The following is a 26,120-nucleotide window of genomic DNA, read 5'->3' as shown; positions in this document are numbered from 1 at the left end:
CTGTTAACCACACCCATTTCCTTGCAACTCCATCTCTAGCCTGGCTTCTGAGATCTCACTCTCTCTCTCAACTTTCTCTCTCTCTCTCTCTCTCTCTCTCTCTCTCTCTCTCTGTCGCCTTTCTTAATCCTCCTTTGCAGATTCTTCTGCTGCAGCCTACTCCATTAGCACCGGGGATCCTAAGTGTTCTCCCATTGGTCCTTTCTTCCTCTTTATCTGTGCTAACGGCCCCTTTGGGCGACCCTGTCCACTCTCATGGCTACAAGTCCATGATCCAGATCTCTGGTTAGCTTCTTGCCTTGAGCATTAAAGCTATATATCATATTTATAGCTTAGACACTCCCATTTCATACTCATTCTCAACAGATTCATAATCAAACCAATAACCTCTCTCTCCAAACCTGCTCCTCTTCATGGAGTCACTGTTTTGGTGAATGGCCTCATGTCCCCTCGGAAACCTGGGAGTCATCCCAGATTGTCCATCGCACCCCCATTCTAGTCAGTTGCAGAGTTCTCCTTCCTGAGGCACCTCTAACACATAGCTCATCTTTCCGATCCCTACGGTGGCTGCTTAGATGCAGGCCTTCATCATTCCCTACCTTGAGTGCAACTAGATACAACATCCTCCCTCCCTGCCTTCCAGTTTCCGGTCTGCACATCGCTCTCAGGGATCTTTAACAGAAATCTGACTACGTTACTCTCCGGCTACAAAGCTACATGTAATGACTCCCCACTGCCAAGAAAATAAAGTTCTAACCATAAGAAGATGGCTTTCAAGCTTCTTGCGAGCTGATCCCCCTTCAGCTTTATTTTTTGCTAAACATCACTATATCCGTTCAAGCCCCAATCCAGCCAGACCAGATTCTTGAAACCTCATGAACATACCACGGTTCCACACCTCCGCGTTTATGCATGAGGGGTTTCCCAGGCCACGGTGCCCTGTTCCTTTCTTCCCTCGTCTATTCATTCTGCCACCCATAAGTGTGACGACTCTGAAGGTTTTAAGCACCAGCTCTTTCATTCAGGTTTTCCTAAACCCAACGAGGAAAACTCGGGCATTCCTCTTCCTTGTCTCACGGCGCCATCTGCGCATGCGCACCACAGGTCCCCTTCCGGACCGTAAGCCCACTAACAGGTGCTGGATCTCCTCCACTGTCTAATTTACAGCACCCAGCACAATGCCTACTAAATGGCTTAACTGCAGTGTTTATTGAATGAATTAATAGTAGCCACTGCCCTGCTCCTGCAGCTGAGGACAGACCTTCACGTTTCCCAGAGCCTCTGTTGTAGAATGTCTACAATTCCGACCTCAGGCAGAGTGCCCCAGCCTGGACAAGACTGCATGGGTAAGTGCATGTGCACATGTATGTATGTGTGTGTGTGTGTGTGAGAGAGAGAGAGAAGAGAGAGAGAGAGAGAGAGAGAGACCTACTGTTTCCCTGCTCTCTCTGCCGCCAGAGTGATACAGCTTGTGTTTCGGCATCCCAAGTAGAAATGCAGAAGATATTTTGTCATGAAAACAATGCTAAAAATAGTGATCACACAATTCCTATATTTATGCAGCTTTATGAGTCATATTACCATGGAGTTACATTATGCGCTATAAAGCTAGGCAGCTTAGTTAATTAGGATTACATTGGTATTCTGGAAGTTGTGGGAAACATACGACTCGTGGTGGCTACTGTCATGTGCCATCCAGATACCCCTTCAAGAATCAAGGACGTCAAGAACAAAATACCCAGGAATTAATTTAAACAATGAGGTGGAAAGATCTATATATTTCCATTAAGACATTAATGAAAGAAATTGAAGAAGATACAAATAAATGGAAAGCTATACCATGAATTAGAAGAATCAATATTGTTATAGTGCCCATACCACCCAAAGCAATCTACTGGTTCAATGTAACTCTTATCAAAATTCCAATGGCATTCTTCAAAGGAATAGTAAAATTCTCATGGAACCAGAAAGAAAAAACAAGAACAAAAGCAGAAAAACAAATAGCCATAGCAATCTTGAGAAAAAATATCTGGAGGCATCCACTCCCTGACTTCAAACTATATTACAAACAGTATGGCGTTGGCATTAAAAATAGATACATAGATAATTGAAACAGAATTGAAAGCCCAGAAATGAATTCATATATATATGGCCAATTAATTTACAATAAAGGAGCCAAGAATATACAATAGGGGAAGGATAGTCTTTCAATAAATGGTGTTGGAAAAACTGGAAGCCACATGAAAATGAATAGAACTGAACTACTGTTTGATACCATACACAAAAATGAACTCAAAATGGATTAAAGCCATGAACATAAGATCTGAAATCATAAAACCCCCAGAAGAAAGCATAAGCTGTAAGCTCCAAGACGTAGGTCTTGGCAATGACTTATTGAATCTAACACCAAAAGCAAAAGCAACGAAAGAAAAAATAGCCCTGGCCGTTTAACCAGGTGGTTGGAGCATTGTCCAGATGCACAAAGGTTGCAGGTTTGATCCCTGGGCAGGGCACATACAGGAACAGATCAATGATTCTCTCTCTAAAATCAATCAATAATTTTTTTTAAGAAAGCAAAAATAAACAAGTGTAACTATGCCAAACTAAAAGGCCTCTGCACAGCAAAGGAAATGATCAAATAAAAAGGGAACCTATTCAATGAGGGAAGATGTTTTCACATCATATATCTGAGGAGCTAATATCCAAAATACATAAAGCACTCATACAACTCAATAACAAAAAGACCCAAACAATCCAATTTAAAAATCAGCAGAAGACCTGAACAGACAGTTTCCAACAAAGACACATACAGATGGCCAACAGGTACATGAAAAAATTCTGAACATGATTAATCACCAGGGGAAATGCAGATCAAAACCGCAATGAGTATCACCTCACATCGGTCTGAATGGCTATTATTAAAAAACAAACAAAAAATAACAAGTGTTGGTGAGGCTTTGGAGAAGAGGGCAGCCTTATGCACTGTTGGTGGACATGTAAACGGTGCAGCCACATGGAAAACAGGATGCAGGTTCCTCAAAAAATTGAAAATAGCACTACCATATGATCAGCAGTTCCACTTTTAGGTATTTATCCAAAGAAAACAAAAACGCTAACCCATAAAGATACATGCATTTCATTGTTCACTGCAACATTATTTACCATAACCAACATATGTAAACAACGGACGTTCTCCTTGATAGATGAATGGATAAAGAAAAGATGATGCAAACACAAACACACAGACACAACGGATTATCATTCTGTCTTAAAAGAGAATGAACTCTTCTTGCCATTTGTAACAACATGGATGAGCTCGAGTCGAGGGTATTATGTTAAGTGAAATGAGTCCAACAAGAAAAGACAAATAACATGTGATCTCTCTCATATGTGGATTCTTAAAAACAGAAATGGGTTCTATATGGCTTGGTCCTCCTCTTCCATTTTCTCCTCACTGTCATCTGCAGATCTTTCTTCTTTTTTTTTAATTAAAAATATTTTTATTAATTTTAATTTATTGTGTTAACATGAATTCAAGTGTCCCATTCAATATAATTCCCTTCCCCCCACCCCCTTGTGCAGATCTTTCTTCTTAGTCATTTCATTGAGCACTTGGGTTCCAGGTTCATGGTTTCCCTTCTTTTTTTTTTTGTACTTTTCCGAAGTTAGAAGCGGGTAAGCAGAGAGACAGACTCCCACATGTGCCCGACCGGGATCCACCCAGCATGCCCACCAGGGGGCGATGCTCTGCCCAGCTGGGGCGTTGCTCCGCTGCTACTGGGGCCATTCTAGCACCTGAGGTGAAGGCCATGTAGCCATCCTCAGTGCCCAGGCCAACTTTGCTCCAGTGGAGCCTTGGCTGCGGGAGGGGAAGAGAGAGACAGAGAGGAAGGAGAGGGGGAGGGGTGGAGAAGCAGATGGGTGCTTCTCCTGTGTGCCCTGGCCGGGAATCGAACCTGGGACTTTCACACGCTGGGCCGACGCTTTACTGCTTAACCACTGGCCAGAGCCTTCATGGCTTCTCTTTATATGTATAACCCAGCAGTTTTAAAAAAAATATTTTTATTTATTGATTTCAGAGAGACAGAGACAGAAACATCGAACTGTTCCTGTGTGTGCCCTCACCAGGGCCAGAACCAGCAACCTCTGCACATCGGGATCATTCTCTACCCAACTGAGCTATCAGGCCAGGGCTAACCTAGCAGTTTTAATACACGATTTTAATGTCCATAGGGCATAAGAATCCATTTTATCAGACCACTTCCTGCCTCTTTGATACCTCTAATTCTCATAATTCTCCCCACATCTGGAGTCTGTGTTCCCCTTTCTGACCGTAATGTCTTCCCCCAGAGTAGGGCGCTGATGGCTGACTGTACTGTGGTCTGGCAGGAACCTTCCACTCTCCAGGCCCTTTCCTTGAGCATTCATTGTACTGAAAGACAGTTTTATCTATTTCTCTCCCCCGCTGCGTTCAACATTCCCAAGCTGCTCATAGACCGTGACTTCCACAACAGATAGAGAGCGAGATAGGTAAGGTGTGTGGGTGCTCGTGGGTGTCTGCTGAATCTGAGTGTCAGAAGTTGAGCCCCATCCACGGCTGGGCCACTTTCCTTCAGAAAACACATTGACTTCTGTTTGTTCACTTATTAATTGTTAAAGACCTCACCGACGTGATTTTCAACCAGTGTGTTGCTAGAATTTCTAACACACGCAATACCTTACTAGTCAGGGGCACTGACCTCTTTTGCCTTACAGTTAAATTAAAAAAAAAAAACGACAACAGCCAACACAACAATAGCCATCCCATGTGAATGAATCAAAATTACTGTGTACCTTTTTTTTTTTTTTTTTGTCAGATTGGCAAAAATATTTTTTGGTGTGCTGCAGAATTTTAGTATTTAGTTTACGTGTGCCACGAGATGACACAGGTTGCAAATCACTGCCTGACTGGAATCACAAACATTATCAGATGAAATAAACATTCCGAAATGGACGTGAGCTTTGATTTTGGACTTAAAAGCAGAGGCTGTTCTCACATTCTCTCTCTCGTTATTTACTCATTTCTTTTCACCTTTAGACACTTCGAACAGGAGGGATGGGAAGGGGTAACCTAGGCGCACACCCTGGCTAACGGGTGAGTACCGGGCTCTTCCGGGGTGAGACTGGCGTGGCCACAGAGCTAGAGAGAGGGCCACGATCTCTTTACTGACTGTCCCTTTAACTGCATTTATGGGAGAGTGCAAAGCTGAGAGTGTGATCAGTGCCCAAAGGTAAGGTAAGATGGGTCAGGAGAGACCTGAAATGCAAGAGGTGGGCATTTGAGCCTGAGGCCTGACACAACGCAAGCTGGAAAGGAGCTTAGAAAATCTAACCTCAATCCTTCTCCTCCAGTCGTTTCACGGGCAAGTATGGTTTGCCTCCATCGAATGCCCTTTGAGCTTTTATTTTCAACTTCGTGGAGGGTTGGGGATTTTAAGCCTTGATAATAGTAGCTTTGGTCTGGAGAGCAATGATCTGAGCAAGACTAAAGCAAACTCGGGGAGCTGGCTCAGGCCGGAAGCAGCACCCCGGAGAAGTGCCAGCTCCCGGGTCCCCTGCCTGTGCCTCTGGCTGCGACCCAGTGCCAGGAGGACTGGGCCAGGAAGGAGGAGGAGGGACAGAGCTGCCTTTAATGCCATGCAGACGGCCCCGGGCTCCTCCATACAGCTCTTCACACTTCTCGCCTCTTCTGTGTCCACCATTCGCAACTCAGACTCTTAGGATATTTCCTAAGGCGTGTGCCCAAGTCTCCAGGGACCATTTACTCGTCTCCAAACTACCCTACAGATTTCTTCTGGAAATACCGCCCTGAGCACAGCCGTCACTACGCATCCAAACGAAGACAATTCCCTGGCCTGGCATTCAGTGGTTTTCATAACGTGTCCCTACTTATTCAATAAAGAAAGGTAAGAGATTAAAACAGCAGGAAAGCATAGAAAGTTAAACGGGAAAATTCCCTGTCTACCCCTCAAGCCCCATTCCCAGCAGTCATCCTAACAATCTCCCGCTAATTGTTGTACTGTAGCCTTATTTCTTCTGACTTCCTGTATCTTTCCAAGGCCTCAGCTAAACAATGTCCCTGCCAACTCTAGCTTTTGTTCCCAAGCCTTTTTTCATAATTTTTTTTCCCTTTATTTTGTGTGACAGAGACAGAGAAAGAGACAGAGAGAGGGATAGATAGAGATAGAAAGGAAGGGAGAGAGATGAGAAGCATCAATTCTTCGTTGTGGCTCCTTAGTTGCTCATTGATTGCTTTCTCATATGTGCCTTGACTGGGGGGGCTACAGCAGAGCGAGTGACCCCTTGCTCAAGCCAGCGACCCTGGGCTTCAAGCCAGCAACCCTGGGGTCACGTCTATGATCCCACTCTCAAGCCAGATGAGCCCACCCCCAAGCTGGTGACCTCGGGGTCTCAAGTCTGGGTCCTCCGTGTCCCAGTCCGACGCTCTATCCACTGTGCCACCGCCTGGGCAGGCTGTTCATAATGCCCTTTAAACCTGGGCTGTTTGGAATGCTCTCCCCTCCACCTCTGATCCAGTTCTGCCAGTCCTTTGAGATCTAGCTTCCGTGTCACTGGCTCTGTAATGCTTTTCCTGTTCTACTTAGTAAAATTCTTCTCTTCTCCGTTGAATTCTCACAGCATTTCTTCTGGTTCCTGCTTATAGCACCTGTTATTTTATTTCCTGCTCTCTGGGTACCAAGGCGGGCTCCTTTACGTAAATGTGAGCACCCCAAATCCGAGACGTGGCTCTGCCCACCTTGGGACCCCCACAGCAGGTGCCCTTGGACTTCCATGGACGTGGTGGAGACTTAGTAAGTTCTTGGGAGTCAGAGAAAAGAGCCTGGAGCTGTGGCTTTGGCTTTTAATTCACCTTTTAAAGTGCCAGTGGCATCACCTGTGATGAGTGGGTTCCGTTTGCTTCTCAAATGGTCCAAGGGCGAGCTGAGTCCTCAGGGAGCTTTGGAATACTGTCTGGCTCCAGGTGACTATTTGGAACTTTCAGAAAACCGACACAGAAAAATAAAAATTAAAACAAACAAAACAACGACAAAAAAAACCTTTAAAAGATTCCAAAACAAACAAACAAAGACTCCCCCCAAACCAAAAAACTTCTGCTATTTTAAGGAGAACAATATGACTCTCTGCAAACTGTGAAGCTGAACAATCCCTCCTATTATTTCAATAAAACCACAAGAGACACTTGACCTCCACAGCGACACACACAACCCCAGCGCCTGCCTCTGCCGTGCCCAGTGACTCTGGGGGACTCTCTAGTGAACTAGAGCCTGCCTCTGCCGTGCCCAGTGACTGTGGGACTCTCTAGTGAGCCTGCCTCTGCCGTGCCCAGTGACTCTGGGGGACTCCTAGTGAGCCTGCCTCTGCCGTGCCCAGTGACTCTGGGGGACTCCTAGTGAGCCTGCCTCTGCCGTGCCCAGTGACTCTGGGGGACTCTAGTGAGCCTGCCTCTGCCGTGCCCAGTGACTCTGGGGGACTCTCTAGTGACCCTGCCTCTGCCGTGCCCAGTGACTCTGGGGGACTCTCTAGTGAACTAGAGCCTGCCTCTGCCGTGCCCAGTGACTCTGGGGGACTCTCTAGTGAGCCTGCCTCTGCCGTGCCCAGTGACTCTGGGGGACTCCTAGTGAGCCTGCCTCTGCCGTGCCCAGTGACTCTGGGGGACTCCTAGTGAGCCTGCCTCTGCCGTGCCCAGTGACTCTGGGGGACTCTCTAGTGAGCCTGCCTCTGCCTTCCCAGTGACTCTGGGGGACTCTCTAGTGAGCCTGCCTCTGCCGTGCCCAGTGACTCTGGGGGACTCTAGTGAGCCTGCCTCTGCCTTCCCAGTGACTGTGGGGGACTCTCTAGTGAGCCTGCCTCTGCCTTCCCAGTGACTCTGGGGGACTCTCTAGTGAGCCTGCCTCTGCCGTGCCCAGTGACTCTGGGGGACTCTCTAGTGAGCCTGCCTCTGCCGTGCCCAGTGACTCTGGGGGACTCTCTAGTGAGCCTGCCTCTGCCGTGCCCAGTGACTCTGGGGGACTCTCTAGTGAGCCTGCCTCTGCCGTGCCCAGTGACTCTGGGGGACTCCTAGTGAGCCTGCCTCTGCCTTCCCAGTGACTCTGGGGGACTCTCTAGTGAGCCTGCCTCTGCCGTGCCCAGTGACTCTGGGGGACTCCTAGTGAGCCTGCCTCTGCCTTCCCAGTGACTCTGGGGGACTCTCTAGTGAGCCTGCCTCTGCCGTGCCCAGTGACTCTGGGGGACTCTCTAGTGAGCCTGCCTCTGCCGTGCCCAGTGACTCTGGGGGACTCCTAGTGAGCCTGCCTCTGCCTTCCCAGTGACTCTGGGGGACTCTCTAGTGAGCCTGCCTCTGCCGTGCCCAGTGACTCTGGGGGACTCCTAGTGAGCCTGCCTCTGCCGTGCCCAGTGACTCTGGGGGACTCCTAGTGAGCCTGCCTCTGCCGTGCCCTGTGACTCTGGGGGACTCTCTAGTGAGCCTGCCTCTGCCGTGCCCAGTGACTCTGGGGGACTCTCTAGTGAGCCTGCCTCTGCCGTGCCCAGTGACTCTGGGGGACTCTCTAGTGAGCCTGCCTCTGCCGTGCCCAGTGACTCTGGGGGACTCCTAGTGAGCCTGCCTCTGCCTTCCCAGTGACTCTGGGGGACTCTCTAGTGAGCCTGCCTCTGCCGTGCCCAGTGACTCTGGGGGACTCCTAGTGAGCCTGCCTCTGCCTTCCCAGTGACTCTGGGGGACTCTCTAGTGAGCCTGCCTCTGCCGTGCCCAGTGACTCTGGGGGACTCTCTAGTGAGCCTGCCTCTGCCGTGCCCAGTGACTCTGGGGGACTCCTAGTGAGCCTGCCTCTGCCTTCCCAGTGACTCTGGGGGACTCTCTAGTGAGCCTGCCTCTGCCGTGCCCAGTGACTCTGGGGGACTCCTAGTGAGCCTGCCTCTGCCTTCCCAGTGACTGTGGGGGACTCTCTAGTGAGCCTGCCTCTGCCTTCCCAGTGACTCTGGGGGACTCCTAGTGAGCCTGCCTCTGCCGTGCCCAGTGACTGTGGGGGACTCTCTAGTGAGCCTGCCTCTGCCGTGCCCAGTGACTCTGGGGGACTCTCTAGTGAGCCTGCCTCTGCCGTGCCCAGTGACTCTGGGGGACTCCTAGTGAGCCTGCCTTTGCCGTGCCCAGTGACTCTGGGGGACTCTCTAGTGAACTAGAGCCTGCCTCTGCCGTGCCCAGTGACTCTGGGGGACTCTCTAGTGAGCCTGCCTCTGCCGTGCCCAGTGACTCTGGGGGACTCCTAGTGAGCCTGCCTCTGCCGTGCCCAGTGACTCTGGGGGACTCCTAGTGAGCCTGCCTCTGCCGTGCCCAGTGACTCTGGGGGACTCTCTAGTGAACTAGAGCCTGCCTCTGCCTTCCCAGTGACTCTGGGGGACTCCTAGTGAGCCTGCCTCTGCCGTGCCCAGTGACTGTGGGGGACTCTCTAGTGAGCCTGCCTCTGCCGTGCCCAGTGACTCTGGGGGACTCTCTAGTGAGCCTGCCTCTGCCGTGCCCAGTGACTCTGGGGGACTCTCTAGTGAGCCTGCCTCTGCCGTGCCCAGTGACTCTGGGGGACTCTCTAGTGAGCCTGCCTCTGCCGTGCCCAGTGACTCTGGGGGACTCCTAGTGAGCCTGTCTCTGCCTTCCCAGTGACTCTGGGGGACTCTCTAGTGAGCCTGCCTCTGCCGTGCCCAGTGACTCTGGGGGACTCTCTAGTGAGCCTGCCTCTGCCGTGCCCAGTGACTCTGGGGGACTCCTAGTGAGCCTGCCTCTGCCGTGCCCAGTGACTCTGGGGGACTCTAGTGAGCCTGCCTCTGCCGTGCCCAGTGACTCTGGGGGACTCTAGTGAGCCTGCCTCTGCCGTGCCCAGTGACTCTGGGGGACTCCTAGTGACCCTGCCTCTGCCGTGCCCAGTGACTCTGGGGGACTCTCTAGTGAGCCTGCCTCTGCCGTGCCCAATGACTCTGGGGGACTCCTAGTGAGCCTGCCTCTGCCGTGCCCAGTGACTCTGGGGGACTCTAGTGAGCCTGCCTCTGCCGTGCCCAGTGACTCTGGGGGACTCTCTAGTGAGCCTGCCTCTGCCGTGCCCAGTGACTCTGGGGGACTCTCTAGTGAGCCTGCCTCTGCCGTGCCCAGTGACTCTGGGGGACTCCTAGTGAGCCTGCCTCTGCCGTGCCCAGTGACTCTGGGGGACTCCTAGTGAGCCTGCCTCTGCCGTGCCCAGTGACTCTGGGGGACTCCTAGTGAGCCTGTCTCTGCCGTGCCCAGTGACTCTGGGGGACTCTCTAGTGAGCCTGCCTCTGCCGTGCCCAGTGACTCTGGGGGACTCTCTAGTGAGCCTGCCTCTGCCGTGCCCAGTGACTCTGGGGGACTCTCTAGTGAGCCTGCCTCTGCCGTGCCCAGTGACTCTGGGGGACTCCTAGTGAGCCTGTCTCTGCCTTCCCAGTGACTCTGGGGGACTCTCTAGTGAGCCTGCCTCTGCCGTGCCCAGTGACTCTGGGGGACTCTCTAGTGAGCCTGCCTCTGCCGTGCCCAGTGACTCTGGGGGACTCCTAGTGAGCCTGCCTCTGCCGTGCCCAGTGACTCTGGGGGACTCTAGTGAGCCTGCCTCTGCCGTGCCCAGTGACTCTGGGGGACTCCTAGTGACCCTGCCTCTGCCGTGCCCAGTGACTCTGGGGGACTCTCTAGTGAGCCTGCCTCTGCCGTGCCCAATGACTCTGGGGACTCTAGTGAGCCTGCCTCTGCCGTGCCCAGTGACTCTGGGGGACTCCTAGTGAGCCTGCCTCTGCCTTCCCAGTGACTCTGGGGGACTCCTAGTGAGCCTGCCTCTGCCGTGCCCAGTGACTCTGGGGGACTCCTAGTGACCCTGCCTCTGCCGTGCCCAGTGACTCTGGGGGACTCTCTAGTGAGCCTGCCTCTGCCGTGCCCAGTGACTCTGGGGGACTCTCTAGTGAACCAGGAATTCGGTTTCGTGTTCCTTTAACAAGGGAGATTGGAAAGGAGTCATTGTGAGCACAGAGAGGTGGGAAGTGGAGGAGGGGGGCTGTCATCGAAAAGGAAAGACGCTTTCACAAGAGTCTCAGAGTAGGAGGTAGTCAAACTGACTTGCTTTCTGCCTTAAAGACAGCCGCAGGGATGGTGCCCAGAAACGGACAGCTTCTACGTAAGGCAGAAATGCCTTCACAACAACATGCTTATTAATTTTTTGCATTTGCTTTAGGGGACACAAGCTGCTTGTGCATAAAATAATGTGATAATAAGAGCCGAGTAAACCCCTGGGATCCAGATGCAGTATCCCCTTACCTCGGAGCATTGGTCCCTCCACGGCAGGGGTCTCCAAACTTTTGACACAGGGGCCCAGTTCACTGTCCCTCAGACCATTGGAGGGCTGCCAAATACAGTGGTCCTCTCACTGACCACCAATGAAAGAGGTGCCCCTTACAGAAGTGCAGTGGGGGCTGGAAAAATGGCCTCAGGGGGCCGCATTGCGGTCTGCGGGCCGTAGTTTGGGGACGCCTGCTCCACGGCGACTTTCATCCTGGCTGTGGTTTCGCCGAAAAAATAAAATCTATCCCCCATCAATCCCCCTTCCAAATGCCTAGATCATTATCAATCCATTTGTGATCCGACTCCTATTCAGAGTTATATCCAATGTCAGTTAAAACAACTCAGAAACCCTTTGAACTGGGTGAGGCTTTTCTCCAAAACTCTTTTACTTCATTTGTGCTCGGACCTGACACACGGTTTCCATGATTTTTTTTCAGCGATTTTCTGTTCAGGCAAACTTAATTCATTCTCCAAACGGAACTATGGTCTTTCTTAATAGCAGTACCAAGGGAGGGAGAGAGATACTGAAAGCTGACTATAATTATAAGTTAGGAGACAGATTATGAGGTGCCACAGGGAAGAAGAATTATGAGGCGAGAGGTGGTGTGGGCAAGAGAAAACAGAAATAGGAAAGGTCTGGCACACACAGCGAGGGGCTGGGCGGCCATGTCACAGGCCATTTCTGCATGGGCACAGGGTGTGCGTCTTTGGAAAAACCCAGTAAACGGAGTACGTTCTGTCATGAGCCAAGGGATCTAACATGAGTACGTACTGATTGTGACTTTTCACTTTGGCAGAGATGCCAATAGTAAGTTCTCTATAGTCAAAAATGCCAGCTGCGGCAAGCCAGGGGAGGCACTGTTCTTTACCTCCATAAAGGCCTGACCAGCCACTCAGAGACCTGGAGGCCAACCCACTCCAACCACCATCCCCCCCTGACCTTTAATCACCACGCCCTGTTTACTCTACCTCCTAAGGCTTCTGATCTCCCACCTCTCTCTCATGTCCCCACCCTTTGCCCAGGACGACTGCACTAGAATGGCCTTCTAACTGGATATGCAAACGGTGTGTCCTCTGTCAGTCATTTCTTCCCAGACCCTCACTCCCCAGATCCCAACCACCCTGGCCTTCAGCTTCCTAAAATGCTGCTTTCCATCACAAAGGCCCTGAGAGCAGAGGCAGATTAAGGTCAGTTGAGGTCCCAGGTGCAGAAGAAAATATTGGGCCCCTTAAAAAAAAAAAAAAGAGAGAGACAGGGAAAATAAAAATACATGTTAACCATATTTTCAAATAAATAAAAAATATTAGTACTATTACTGTTAAAATTGCACATATGAAACCAAACTTGGTGTCGTTAGAAAAAAGTGTCAAGTTGGGGTTTTGCGGGGCCCTTCAGAACTCGGGGCCCAGGGCGCGCGCCCTGCGCGCCACCGTTAAGGTTAAGTCCGCCTCTGCCTGAGAGCTACGCTGGCTGGCGATTGTTCTGTTTGCAATGTTCCCTCCAGCCGCACTCCCACCCCCTTGCCCCTTTCTGGATCTTTCTGGTCTTAATGCGAAGTAAGGCTCCCTGGTATGTTCCCTCAACAACACAGAGGTGCGCTTTGCAGTGAGGTGTTCCAGGTTCTCTTCCACCAGTCTGTGAGGGCTCTGAGGTCAGAGACTGTGTTTGTCCATGTACGTCCTCGTCTGTAATATGGGGTAAAACCAGAACTCGTGGGGTAAGGATTAGATAAATTAATCCAAGCAGAGACCTTTGAATACCGCCTGATACATTTAAGGGCTATGGAAATGTTAGCCATAATAATAGTAATGAGCACGGGACCTAGACCAAAGGGTGTGCTCAATAAATAGATGCTGAGTAAACAAAGTAATGAATGAATTGACGAATGAACTAACACATTCATTAATCCAGTGGGCCTCCTCCTTTTCCAAGCAGCTGTCACCACACGGAGCATCGAACGCCGTATGGAGCACAGAGAGGAATACGAGCTTCTCCCTGTCTACAACCCCCCCTGACAAACGGCAAGGACCGTGTCTTTGGTTTCCTCTGATTTTGAATTTATCCCACGCTGTTACTAAAAAAGATTCAAAGCAAGAAGATCTAGAATGAGAAGATAAAGGAGGCCAGGTATACGGTAGGTGAAGGGGAGCAGACGCCAGGTGGGGTGCACGCAGTAGGGTGCACAGACATCGAATTACAATCGTGCACACCTGAACATGATACGATGTCACGAACCAACGTTACCCCGATAAATTTAATTAAAAAAAAAGAGAGATAAAGGCATATAATATCATACACTATATGCCCAGGCTCCTAAGTCTCATCTTTATTAACTAAAAACGTCTTTCTTAATAAGTACCATACTCTAATATTCCCAAGCTAAACCCGTTAGGAAACCATGCATGACAGATCGCCCATCCCAACGAACGTTTACGCCGAAAATTTCACCTATGTTGCCCAGAAGGGAAGCGTTTCACCCTTTTTTTCCAGCGCATGCCATACCTCCGACTCGTTCATGCTTTTAGGAGAAAGGCATGGGTCACCGTTCAGCGTGCTCTGCTGGTCTAATAGAAGAAGAGAAGCGCACAGAGCAACCTGGGCTGCCGCGTGCTTCCGCAGCTGTGGTACTGACACATGTGATACTGACACACTCAGCAAAGCTGCCCACGGGGCCGGAGCCTCTGAGTCGGCGGCGCAGCCCCGTGAAACCATCTGACGAAGTTTTGTTGGTGCGCTGCCCTCCGCGGCAGCCTGTGGTCACAGGTCTGAGTGACTTTGCTGCAGAGAGCTCATTCGGATTTAAAGGGAAGCGCTGCGTTGTCCAACCAGCGGTGCAACACCTGTCCTCACTCTCTGCCTCCCACGTCAGAGGACAGGTGCTGCCCCCTCCCTCGAGGGTAACCTTTCCTCCGTTGCCCGGGGCCCATCCATTCTGCCCCCGAAACTCTGTGACAACTCAGACGCTGTTTCTTCAGTTCCGCCATCCGTTTCGGAAACCGGTATTTCATTTACTTAATAATTGTAATAAAATGTTCTACAGATAAATTGAGAGAGCCTCGTCCTTGCACACTAAAAACTAAAAGGGTGCTACACTGAGTTCCATTACGGAGAATGAGGCATTCTGGATTTTTTTATTTTTTGAGGATGGATACACATCTATCTACAACTGCTATCACTACAAAGTCTCAAGAAATAGTAATAATAAAAACGATAAGAATTTCAATGACGAAGGTAACGGTAAAATTATAATTGTTTACTTCTTTTTTTTTTTACTTTTTATATCGGTGTATAATTTCTGATAGTCTCTGTTTTCTATTTAGGATTGCATGATCTGTAGTTATAAATAAATATCACTGACCTGTTCTTCTGTGGAGCGAACTGGGTCTGTGTCCCAAATCGGGGGCGTCCGGGACCCGCGTGGGAGCCGAGGGCAGCAGCGGCCTCGGGCCGTCTGGGTCCCCGGCTGTGGAGGGGGACTTCTGGGGGGGTCTGACGTCCTTGCTCTCCAGGCTAGACAGGCGGAGGGCGTCCTGAGCTTTCTTCTTTTCCTTCTTCAACATATTGACCAGGATATCTGAGACTCGAGCTAAGGATTTCCTGATGCATGTTAGGTTATGATGATCAAGACGTGCGTGTTACAAGTGAGATTAATATTCCCCATCAGGTTGACTATGCCGCACATGGTAAAGACTGACAGAAGGTAGTGTTTAATTTCCGGGAGTCACAGATGGAGTCTGTGGACAGTTTAGGAGGCTATTGGCCTTTCAATATGGTGCCCTTATAGGAAAAGACGGCAAGCCCATAGGTCTTTAAAATGCTCCGAGTTTAAACCAGGTAAGCCTTAAAATTTTTATGGACAGTTTATTAAAATAAAATGAACACTGAGTAGCAGTAGGCAATGGAGCTATGTATTCATCAGTAAGTGAGTGAGAATGTACCCAGGGAGAGAGGAGGCCAGGACCTGCCCCACCAGCGGACCCACTGGATCAACCATGGTGGCCAGAGACCCCCCTGCCCAGTCACAGTACCTTCCAATGGGACTTCAGAGTCACTTTGTTTAACATCTCTAATTTGGCATCTGAAATTGAACTGGAATGAGGTAAGCTATTAGTATAGATTATTATTTTAAATGCACGGTCTGCAGGCCATTTAGACATACTGTGGATTCTGATGATAAGTGATAGAATCACTGTACTGGGTTCAGGATGCATAAGACTTTTAGGGACTTCTGCCGAGGCCACAAGGAGGCACTACAGTCCCTCCGGGAGTGTCAGCACTCTAACTGCAGGTGCAGGAAGGTGGAGCCGCGGCCTGCGCCCTCCCCGGAGCAGAGTGGGTGCAGAAGGGCGTGCAAGCCCGAGGTCATGCAGGAGGGAAGGCGACACCACAGAGGCGAGGAAGCACGGGGCACACTCATGCTTGCCAAGTAACATGGAAATCGTTCGACCTCCATCTTCCGCCTGTTATGTTATGACCCCAACTTTTCGATTTCCAGAGGGATAATCAGTTTTCCTCTTACAATCCAACGTGGCCTCTATTTGCCCACCCAAACCAACGTGTAGCCGCCGAAGCGGTTCACCCCTTCTGCGGCGTCTAGGCATCGGCCCGACAGAGAAGAGCAGGGTCTGCCCAGACCTCCCACTCCTCTCGGTCCACCCCTGGTCCCCAACAGCTCCATGCACTCTCAGTCCACCCCTGGTCCCCAACAGCTCCGTGCACTCTCAGTCCACCCCTGGTCCCCAACAGCTCCGTGCACTCTCGGTCCACCCCTGTCCCCAACAGCTCTGTGCACTCTCGGTCCACCCCTGGTCCCCAACAGCTCCGTGCACTCTCGGTCCACCCCTGTCCCCAACAGCTCTGTGCACTCTCGGTCCACCCCTGGTCCCCAACAGCTCCGTGCACTCTCGGTCCGCCCCTGTCCCCAACAGCTCTGTGCACTCTCGGTCCACCCCTGGTCCCCAACAGCTCCGTGCACTCTCGGTCCACCCCTGGTCCCCAACAGCTCCGTGCACTCTCGGTCCGCCCCTGGTCCCCAACAGCTCCGTGCACTCTCGGTCCGCCCCTGGTCCCCGACAGCTCCGTGCACTCTCGGTCCACTCCTGGTCCCCAACAGCTCCGTGCACTCTCAGTCCACCCCCTGGTCCCCAACAGCTCCGTGCACTCTCGGTCCACCCCTGGTCCCCAACAGCTCCGTGCACTCTCGGTCCACCCCTGTCCCCAACAGCTCCGTGCACTCTCGGTCCACCCCTGTCCCCAACAGCTCCGTGCACTCTCGGTCCACCCCTGTCCCCAACAGCTCCGTGCACTCTCGGTCCACCCCTGTCCCCAACAGCTCCGTGCACTCTCGGTCCACCCCTGTCCCCAACAGCTCCGTGCACTCTCGGTCCACTCCTGGTCCCCAACAGCTCCGTGCACTCTTGGTCCGTATCAGCTCACACGCTGCAGTGTGACCAGGTTTCCCTTCTCCCGTCCCGCGATGCTCACGGGGGCTGGCACTGCATGCCTGGGGGTACTCTGGGGACTGCACTGGCACAACGAAGGGGCAGCCTCTCATGAAGAAGGTGTCCTCCTGGGGAAAGACAGGTCACACACATAGGCACACAGGCACGCGCGCACACAGAGAAAAGTGAGAGACTGAAAGTGCCGGATTGCTTATGTATTTTAAAAGGTCGAGATCAACTGAGCGGCTACTGTACCCTGGGTGCCACCCTTTCTAAGAGTGACATTGACACTGAGATCTGAGTGACAGAAAGAATGCAGCAGAGGGAAGGGGACGTAAGCAGAGAAAATGCTGGCGCTAACACCCTAAGGGGAAGGGGGCTTGGCAGGGGTCCCCACACAGAGGCTCCTTACCACCCAGGGGACATCCGGCCAGGTCTGGAGACACCTTTATTTGTCATACTGGAGGATGGGTAGGGACTGTTACTGAACTCCGGTGGGTAGAGGCGAGAGATGACACTGGGCGTCCTACAAGGCACAGGACAGCCCCCAGCAGAGACTCATAGGGCCCCCAGGTCAGCAGTGCCCTCGGCTGGAAAACCCTGTTAGAACAGCAGAAAGGTCACTGTGACCGTGGCCTTACCCACGGGACAGGGGCGTAAGACATGAAGTCGGAGAGGTGGGCAGGGGCGCGATGACGCAGGGCCTCTGGAGCTGTAGGAAGAAGTCTGAATGTAACCCAGGTTTAATGAGAAGCCGCGGAAGACTGTAACCGACCACCGACCTGCTCCGACTCAGACTGCACAGAGATCACACACAACTTCATCCGCTTTGCTGCTTCCCCCCTTCTTCCCTTCCCTTCTCCTCTTCCCCTCCGCACTCTGTTGAACCTGGGTGTGCGGGGTACTGAGCGACACCCTGTCGTCTGTCTTCCGAAGGGGTGTCTGAACTGTCTTCCCACTGCTAATGTCACCGAAATGACGTCACTTCCTCTTTCCAAGACACAAGCTCAGTGTCATCCGCTGTTATTTTGGTCACATGACTGCCTTTCATTGACCTCCAGTATGACCACGTTTTCTCCCCTGTTAAATCGTACCTTTCTTATTCCTCCTGTCCTCCTAGCTCCTCAAAAAAAAAAAAAAAAGTCTGAAAAATATCCTTCAACCCAACTGGGAAAAACTGTGACATCTCGGGCACCTTTCTTGGTGGTGAGCCCTGGGCGAGTGTACACACTGCAATGAGTCCGTCTCAGCTGCCGTTTTCCCTCCCTCAGAGTTCCCCGCCGCCTGCGGTCACACCCCCCACTCCGCCTGCGGTCACACCCCCCACTCCCCGACTCTGCCGAGGGCTCGGACACCTCCCAGGGGACAGCCCTGGCTGCGCTCAGCACGCTGGGGAGGACGGGACGCCTCGCGGGCTGCGCGTGCAGCTGATGCCCGGAGAGCCAGGGTGTCAACCTGCTGTGACGTGAAGTCCAGTGCCCTTGTCCCCAGGCCACCGGCACGCCATCCTTTAGAACAAGTCTCAGAAGGAGGGGACCCTGCTCGTGTTATTCACAGTCAGGAAAGAATCCAGGGAACCTCCTCCCCCACCCTCCGCCCCCCACCCCCCACCCCCCATTCCAGGAACAGCGGAGCCTGGATTTGCCCGGGAAGGAGGGCGGTGGTTTATGTCTCTCTCTCACTCTCTTCTGAAGATAAACGTATATATACACGAACAAGCCTAGCCCGCTCCCTCCCTGTCAGATCCCATGATGCCCACCCCCCTATACGCAGGGACATTCGTAAGCCCAGAAGGGGGTGAAGAGGTTGGCGGGAGTATCTGGGGGAGAAGACCCTAAGTCAGGGTCGTGGCTGGGAAAGGAAGCAGAGCCCAGGCTGGGACTGGGCCAGCCCTGAGACCTGGGCGGGGACCGGCGCTGGGGGGGTCCAGCCCTGGGGACGAGGCTGAGGGAGGGGCGAGGAACAGGGACGCGGGGGTCACAGCACCTGTGGGCAGCTCTCACAGACAAGGGCGTGTGCGGGTCGGTGCCATTCACAGTTGAACCTACTATTACTGGCTGGATGACAGAGCCGCTAACACTCAGGCACACAGGGTCCGCTCACACTCAACTAAAATTAGACTGAACTTCATCAGCCAGTGTTCCCTCTTATTTGATTTTTATTTCCTTATTTTTTTTTATCTCTTTGCCCCTGGACTCCCTTCATGCAGGTTATTTCTATGCATTTTTGCACAGTAGCTGAAGCTAAAATGCCTTTTTAGTGATTTTTTTCCAAAATTGAACCAATATGTCTGTTCATAAAAAAAAAAAAAAAAAAAGACCAGAATAATCTCTGTGTGTGTTGAAACGTCTGCAAATGTAATAAAAATGTCAACTCTTTCCTAAGAAGCTTGAAAGATAAAATAAGAAACAATACTGAAGAAATGTTGGGGAGCCCTGAGGTCTACCTCAACCAACAGGGGCTCTTTAGAAGTGGCCACCTCGCCTGTCACTGGGGGCCGCTCCCGAGGCGGCCGCCCCGCTCCGCACCCGCAGGACGCCGCCCCCCGGAGCCCGCCGGAGTTCCATCCTGAACACTCATCCACACTCAGTTCCAAATTTGGGAACATTTGTAAGCGGAACCCCAGAGCGGTAGATCTGGCTTTCAAATAAAAAGTTTCATTTAAATCAATCTCTGCTCTTCATAAGCTAAATACCATTTGTCATTTTTCAGCCCTCCTTGGGGTTTCACCCACACACAAGCCACACATTCTGGGCCACGGCGAGGCTGCGGTCAGCCCGGTGTCCGGTCAGCTAGCTAAAGATAACCAGCTAACTTACTGGCTCGGGACTAACCCAGAGAGAGCGCCGCAGGGAAGTCAAAACATATTTTTAAAAATTTCATGTTAAAAGATGGTGTATGAAAAGCTCCTACTCTTCAACAAACTGAAATTTTAGACTTTATCTCTCTCTCTCTCTCCCTCCCTCTCTCTCTCTCTATATATATATATACATATATACATATATATACATGTGCATATATTTCTCTGAAACATAGTAATTATATCTGACTGAAAACACAGTAGAATGTTTTCTTTACTAGCAACCCCATTTTTCACTAGTTGCTACACTTTGTTTGCTGGAGGGAATTTTCCTTCTAAATGGAAGAGGTGTGGGCTGGGAGCAGGGTGGGCAGCTAGGTGCCGTGGCCAGGGAAAGACCCCTCAGCACTCCCACTGCCCTGCTCAAGCCCGTGCAGGGACAGTTTCTGGTTGCTTCAGAAAGGATACTGATTTCATTGTCTCTCTGCTGCAGAATCTCCTGTAGCTTTTTATATTTTTCCTCTTCCACCGGTTCCTGGCAGCCCTGATCCTGGGTGTCGGAGGACACGGTGCTCTTCCCGTGTGTGCTCTTGTCATTCAGTAGTTTCTGGAAAACGAAGTAAGAGCAAGCGTCCGTAACTCTACTCCAGACTTGTTTCGTTGACTCTTACGCTGGTACCAACGGTTCCCGTGAGTCAGACGGGCATCTCCTTTCCGGCTCCTTGTCTGTGCAATGCGTTGCCTTTGCTTGGCATGTCTTCCCTCTCTACCGTCCTCTCTCCGTCCTCCGTCACCACCCTCCTCTTCGCTATCTGACCTCTTCTTCCCTGAACTGGGACATTCTTGCTCAAACATGATCTCCTCTTGAACTTCCTTCCCTTTCTCCGGAACCCCAAACCCGGTTTTGTGTACCCACTCCCTGTGTACCGTAATTATTCCTTACATTTCTTTCTTCCCCATGGCTTCCTTCCTCCGCTTTGCCCAGCCCCATAGCAGACTCACAACAAGTGGGCATCCTCTTAAAGAAGTAGGCCAAATTATAAGTGAGGTAGAAGGAAAGGTTAATGATAGTCTCATTATCAAAGGTAAGATCTAAGGCAGAGAAAAAAACTGAGGCTTTATATGGGTAAATCAAAACTGCTGAGAGAAAAACGAAAAACACTATTTTCTTCATATAGCTTGAAAAGAAACGGAACATGGGACGATTCTGCGTAGAAGGTAGAGATTCCTGGCAAAAGAATTAGAAGCCTACGGCTCGAGCTTATTCATTGGCATTAGTAAGAGACAAGCTCTGAAGAAATTCAGTGATAATCACAGCCTGGGTTCAAAGATCACACCGTTCTTGGCTGTGTCAGGCTGGGTCCCGACCTTGGAAAAGTTCGTCAACTAGGAAAGTGTATTGTAGCTTGAAGGTAGCAGATGATGGCTTCTACGAGAGAGGAAATGCTTGCATTTACCTTTAAATGATGGAAACAGTGATGGATTTTACGCATATCGGCGCCAACCTCCAGTCTACTCTCTGGATCCTGGTCTTCCAAAAAGGATGTGATTAGTTTTTCCAGCCTAAAAATACATAATGTATGAGAAGCAACGATGAGCTAGAAACTTTTTAGAAATTCTAATAGCATTTCTTGTTTGGTTAACATTTGAAGTACAGGATATTCTTACTTCTTTATGAAAATATAATTATCTGAATGATTTGACTCTAAATATTAAGGGGAAAGAAACAAATTGACAAAGTGAAATTTGAAGTGATACACTTATTTGAAATTACTTTCCAATGAATTTTCTTCTTCTTTTTTCCCATTGTTTGAATATTTTTATTTATTTGTACTTATTTATTCAATAAGTATTCAGTATCTTTTGAGTGCTGGGATTATGCTTAGGCCAGGAACAGAGATCTCAATGTCACAGTTCCTGTGCTCAATCGTCTATTTTTTTTGGCAATGTTTGAAACTTTGTATTATACAGAATATCAGATGTGCAAAATTAGCAGGATAGTATGACTATGTTATAGCCTCTGTGCTCCCCCCATGAATTTTCATAGGCAGTTGTCAATATAAGAATCATTTGATTTCTACAAAACGTGCATTCCAGCCAAGCTAAATTTCTACTCCCTCGTGCCTACCTGCAACATCGCTAGAGAAAGTAATGAAAAAATTTATTAGTTTCATTAAAAATTCATGCTACTCAGCCTCAGCAATGACCTCCTTGAGGCTGCACAACCCGTTTCATCATTCCTGGCTGATTTGCATGTTTCACTGTGGCTATTCCCAATCTCCTACCCACCCCCGCCCTTTCACTCTGTTAATAATGCACCTTCTCTCTAGACTGAGACATCAAAGCTCTGCCGAGTGGGCTCCTCTGGTTTCCTCTCTCTTCCCCCCAGAGGGCCTCTGCCTCGCCACTCTGGACCTCCTCCTGCTCTTACAGGTTTTGGATAACACCCAACCTCCTTCTCTTGACCGACTCCTCCCTTTGGGCTCTCTTTCGGCTTCTTCCAGGGTTACCCGATGAAATTCCTCCTGATCGCCTCTCCATCCTGACTCTTTCCCCTCTTCTCACAATGATTTTCATGTTTTTCCTATTCTAAAACAAAACAAAATGGACCAGGAAACACCTCCCTTTGGAGGGGCCACCCAGCCACTCTCTGCGGAAGTCCTGCTTTGGTCCGTAGCTGTGTGTGCTTCCTGCAGCCCAACCTGCCTTCCAGAGCCCGTGTACCACCCTAGCTGCCCCGCTGGTTCATAAGCAGCATGAGAAAATTCTTGGCTCTTACTCATTCCGTGTTTCCTCTCCCCCAGCCTGTAGGTATAGAGCTGTGCACACGCTAGGTTCTCAGTGCAAATGGGTTAATGAGTTAATGGATTCAGTTCCAGGGAAATTATTCCCCTCTCTGTGGCGATGGAGCTCTTCATGAGGAAGTTGTAAGGATGGCAATCAGTATCTAAGGTGCTAAGTATCATAATTGGGCAGCAGCATATCTTTCTCACATTATTATGAACATATTTGCATACTTTCAGCATCTGTTTTTTAACTTCTACTGTTACCATCAGCCAGCCCACTCCAGCAAGATGTAACGGCTTTCATGAGACAGCAGCTTCGGATTTCATTTGTATCTCTTCCTAGACTCTGTGACATGGAATGGCTGGTGTTGACAAGTGTGAGACAATTTATACTGTTATTTTAAGCAGTTTCTTCAGGTGGAAGGATACCTGTCATTTCTACTATTTACCAATTGATACCATGTTTCTTTACAGAACAGAGAGCTTCAAACCACCACACAAGGAGAGTCATTGCTGATACAAAGAGTTTTATATGTTTTTTATGTAAAATATTATCAAATCCATATTTATGACCAATCCAAACAATACACACGTGCGTACATTAATAACTAGACTTTCCTCTCTTCCCCCGCCCCTGCCACCAATCCTGTTTTCTTTATCCACTCTCGCTATCTGGGGGATCCATGGTTAACAGCGAAATAAGTTCTTCTAGCTCGTAACAAAGCAGGTACCCACGTGTTTGCAGATTTTGTTTGTTTTTACAAAAATTAGATCGCACTCTGAATAGTGTGCTGCATCACTATCTTTCTAACCCATTTATAACATACATTCTTCCGTGGAATACCATAGGGCCACAGAATACCCGACAGCTCGGGTCTGTGGGTCCTCTCGTGGTGGACATTGTGGCGACATGTTCGTAGTTGCTACTTTGCTCTGTAACCCGGGAGTCCTGGAGCTAAAATTTCCTCTTAATGAGGCTTCAAACAAGTAGTAATGTTGATCTCCTTGTATTTTTCCCTAAATACTTGGATGGCTTTCTGGGCCTCTGAAACTCACCATTAGTTCTAGGATATACTCATTTTCTGGAGTAGAAAGCATTTTGTGGTTTCCAGTGTCTGTAATATTTCCAACAGACGATATTAGGTTAGAAGCAACGGTTAATCAATCAGCTCCTCCTTCTTGCTTTTTCTATAGAAAATAGTCTCTTCCGAGCAGTTTGATTACAAAGTATCTATCTACTCTAGGAATCGTTCTGTGCAGGAGGCTGACGTGGAGCCCCGGTTCACGAGAAAACACTGAGCCCGCTGCTCCGGGCGTTGACCGCTGGCCGCCAATCTCTGGGGCTGTGGCTGTCCCGTCAAGGGTCATGTCTCACAAAATAATAGCATAGGATACAAGGAGGACCAGGGACACGGGCCAAAGGAAAACGTCTTCCCAAATGAAAGAACTGAATTGCTTTATCCTTCCTTGGACTCGACTATAGTCTGCTGCAAAACTAAGAATAAAAATCAGCCTTGTGACAAGCAGTTTTGTTTTGTTTTTTTTCTCAGTGCTTGAGCCCACAGGGCCTTGATAGGCAAGAAAAACACCTGGTCTTTCCTCCATACACTGATGTGTTGTTGAATGTATTTTCTTATCAACCGAGGACTTGGTCTAATAATGAAAATGTTTATATATATATATATATATATATACACACACACACACACACACAATTTAGATGTTTCTGATGTACTTCTCTAGTAGTTAGGAGCGAACAATTGACCCCAAATTCCTTGTATTTTCCTATCTCCAAAAATAGGTCCCAAGTCCATCTGTGGCGCCCGCTCCCAGTGCGGGGTCCCCCGAGGGCCAGAGCCCCGCTGGACAGGAAGAACTGCGCACAGACAGGCTCACTGGGAGGTCCAGTGAGCACGATCAAGTCTGCTCCTTAGGAAAAGCCCAAGTAAGCAAGAAACTACTTTCTCTCTCCTTTCATGAAGAGAAAAGAGGGAAGAGAAGAGAACCCCAGGGGAGAAGTGAAAAGAAGTGCATGCCAGTCCGTTCTAGGTCACACACACGGGAAAGATGGCGGAGGATCTGCACGTGTGTGAGCACCTGTGCGGGGTGGCGGGCGACTGCTGGACCCTTGGTGACCGCACGTGTCTCCACCGCACTGCGTGCAGCCTCGCTCAGCAACCCGATTGTGTTACAGGGTCTGATACCGGGCCACGTCTTAAGAATTGGCCGTATTTCTTAATATGTGCGTTACCCGCTTGAGACCACTCCACTCCTTTCTGCTCCCAGAATTTCCTGCCCCAAAGGGAAGTTCGGTCTGCAGCCATATGTGTGTGGACATTTACATTTAATACTGTGAATAAGAAGGATAAAGCAAGCTACCGTATTTTTCGCTCCATAAGACGCACCTGATCATAAGACATACCTCGTGTTTTAAGGAGGAAAATAAGAAAAAAAAAATCTGAACCAAATGGTGTGTTAAAATATTTAATGAAATACTTAATTTTTCACTCTATAAGATGTACGGGCATTTCCCCCTTCACTTTTTTGGGGGAAAAGTGCGTCTTATGGAGCAAAAAATATGGTAATTATTTTAAACAATAGCTAATATTATTTGAGTGAGCACCAAATGCTCGCTACTGTTCTGTGCCTTTGAATATATCATTTCTTTAATCCTCATAACTAGATGAAACAAGTGCTATTATTATCCTCATGTCCTAGGTACAGAAACAGGACAGAGAGGTTAAGTATCTCATCCAAGGTCACACAGCTAACAAACTGCAGGGCTGGATTTAAACTCAGGTAGACTGACTTTAGAATCCAAGTTTTTTTTAAGCACTATATTTATCGTACTATAGCAAATTATTAAATTTAATTAAATATCACATTGGGCAATGTGTCCATAAAAAGGAATACCATACCTACTGGAATTCTTTGAGGAGGTAAAGAGAGGAATAGAAAAGCAGGAAGTAACTGAGAAGCAGTTGCTTAGATCTTAACAAGACCATGATTTATAACAGTAAAAGAAGTTAGGAAACAATCAGAATGCCCCACATTAGGAAATTAATTAAATAAATGGTGGCACAGTCATGTACTGTGTTAAATAACTGTGTATTTAAAATGGTAGTGAAGAGAGAGGTACATTTATTGACATTAAAAATACTTATATGGCCCTGGCCAGTTTGCTCAGTGGTAGAGCATCTGCCCCATGTGTGGATGTCCTGGGTTCAATTTCCGGTCAGGACACACAGGAGAAACACCCATCTGCTTCTCCAACCCTCCCCCTCTCACTTCTCTCTCTCTCTTTCTTCCCCTTCTGCAGCCATGGCTCTATTGAAGCAAGTTGGCCCCAGGGTCTGGAGATAGCTCCATGGCCTCCACCTCAGGTGCTAAGAAGAGCTTGGTTGTTGAGCAATGGAGCAACGCCCCAGATGGGCAGGGCATCGCCCCCTAGTGGGCTTGCTGGGTGGATCCCAGTCGGGGCACATGCGGGAGCCTGTCTCTGCCTCCCCTCCTCTCACTGAATAAAAAGAAGAACAACAACAAAAAAACATACTATATTATGATAGGTTAACAATAAATCCCTTTACAGGGATTCTGCAAGTACCCTGTACAGTCAAAATGACAGAAGAAAATAGATGAAAAAGGAAAGAAGGAAGGAGGAAGGAAGGAAGAAGGAAGGGAGAGAGGAAGCGAGAGAGGGAGGGAG

At 49.5% G+C, this 26,120-nt stretch overlaps 1 protein-coding gene across 2 annotated transcripts in view; it reads right to left on the bottom strand.

Moving 5' to 3' along the window:
- Positions 1-26,120, bottom strand: part of KIF6 (kinesin family member 6) — a 407,764-nt gene that overhangs the window by 186,423 nt on the left and 195,221 nt on the right. For both annotated transcript variants that reach the window (XM_066361424.1, XM_066361425.1), the window contains exons 11-13: positions 21,086-21,191; positions 20,097-20,235; positions 14,746-14,961 (exon numbers count right to left, since the gene is read on the bottom strand). In XM_066361424.1, coding sequence (XP_066217521.1) covers positions 14,746-14,961; positions 20,097-20,235; positions 21,086-21,191 — 461 coding nt within the window. The remainder of the gene's footprint in view (positions 1-14,745; positions 14,962-20,096; positions 20,236-21,085; positions 21,192-26,120) is intronic.

Source organism: Saccopteryx leptura, chromosome 1, assembly GCF_036850995.1.
Source record: "Saccopteryx leptura isolate mSacLep1 chromosome 1, mSacLep1_pri_phased_curated, whole genome shotgun sequence".
Taxonomy (NCBI): domain Eukaryota; kingdom Metazoa; phylum Chordata; class Mammalia; order Chiroptera; family Emballonuridae; genus Saccopteryx; species Saccopteryx leptura.
Note: the sequence above shows the minus strand (reverse complement) of the source record. Positions and strands in the feature narration are given on the sequence as shown.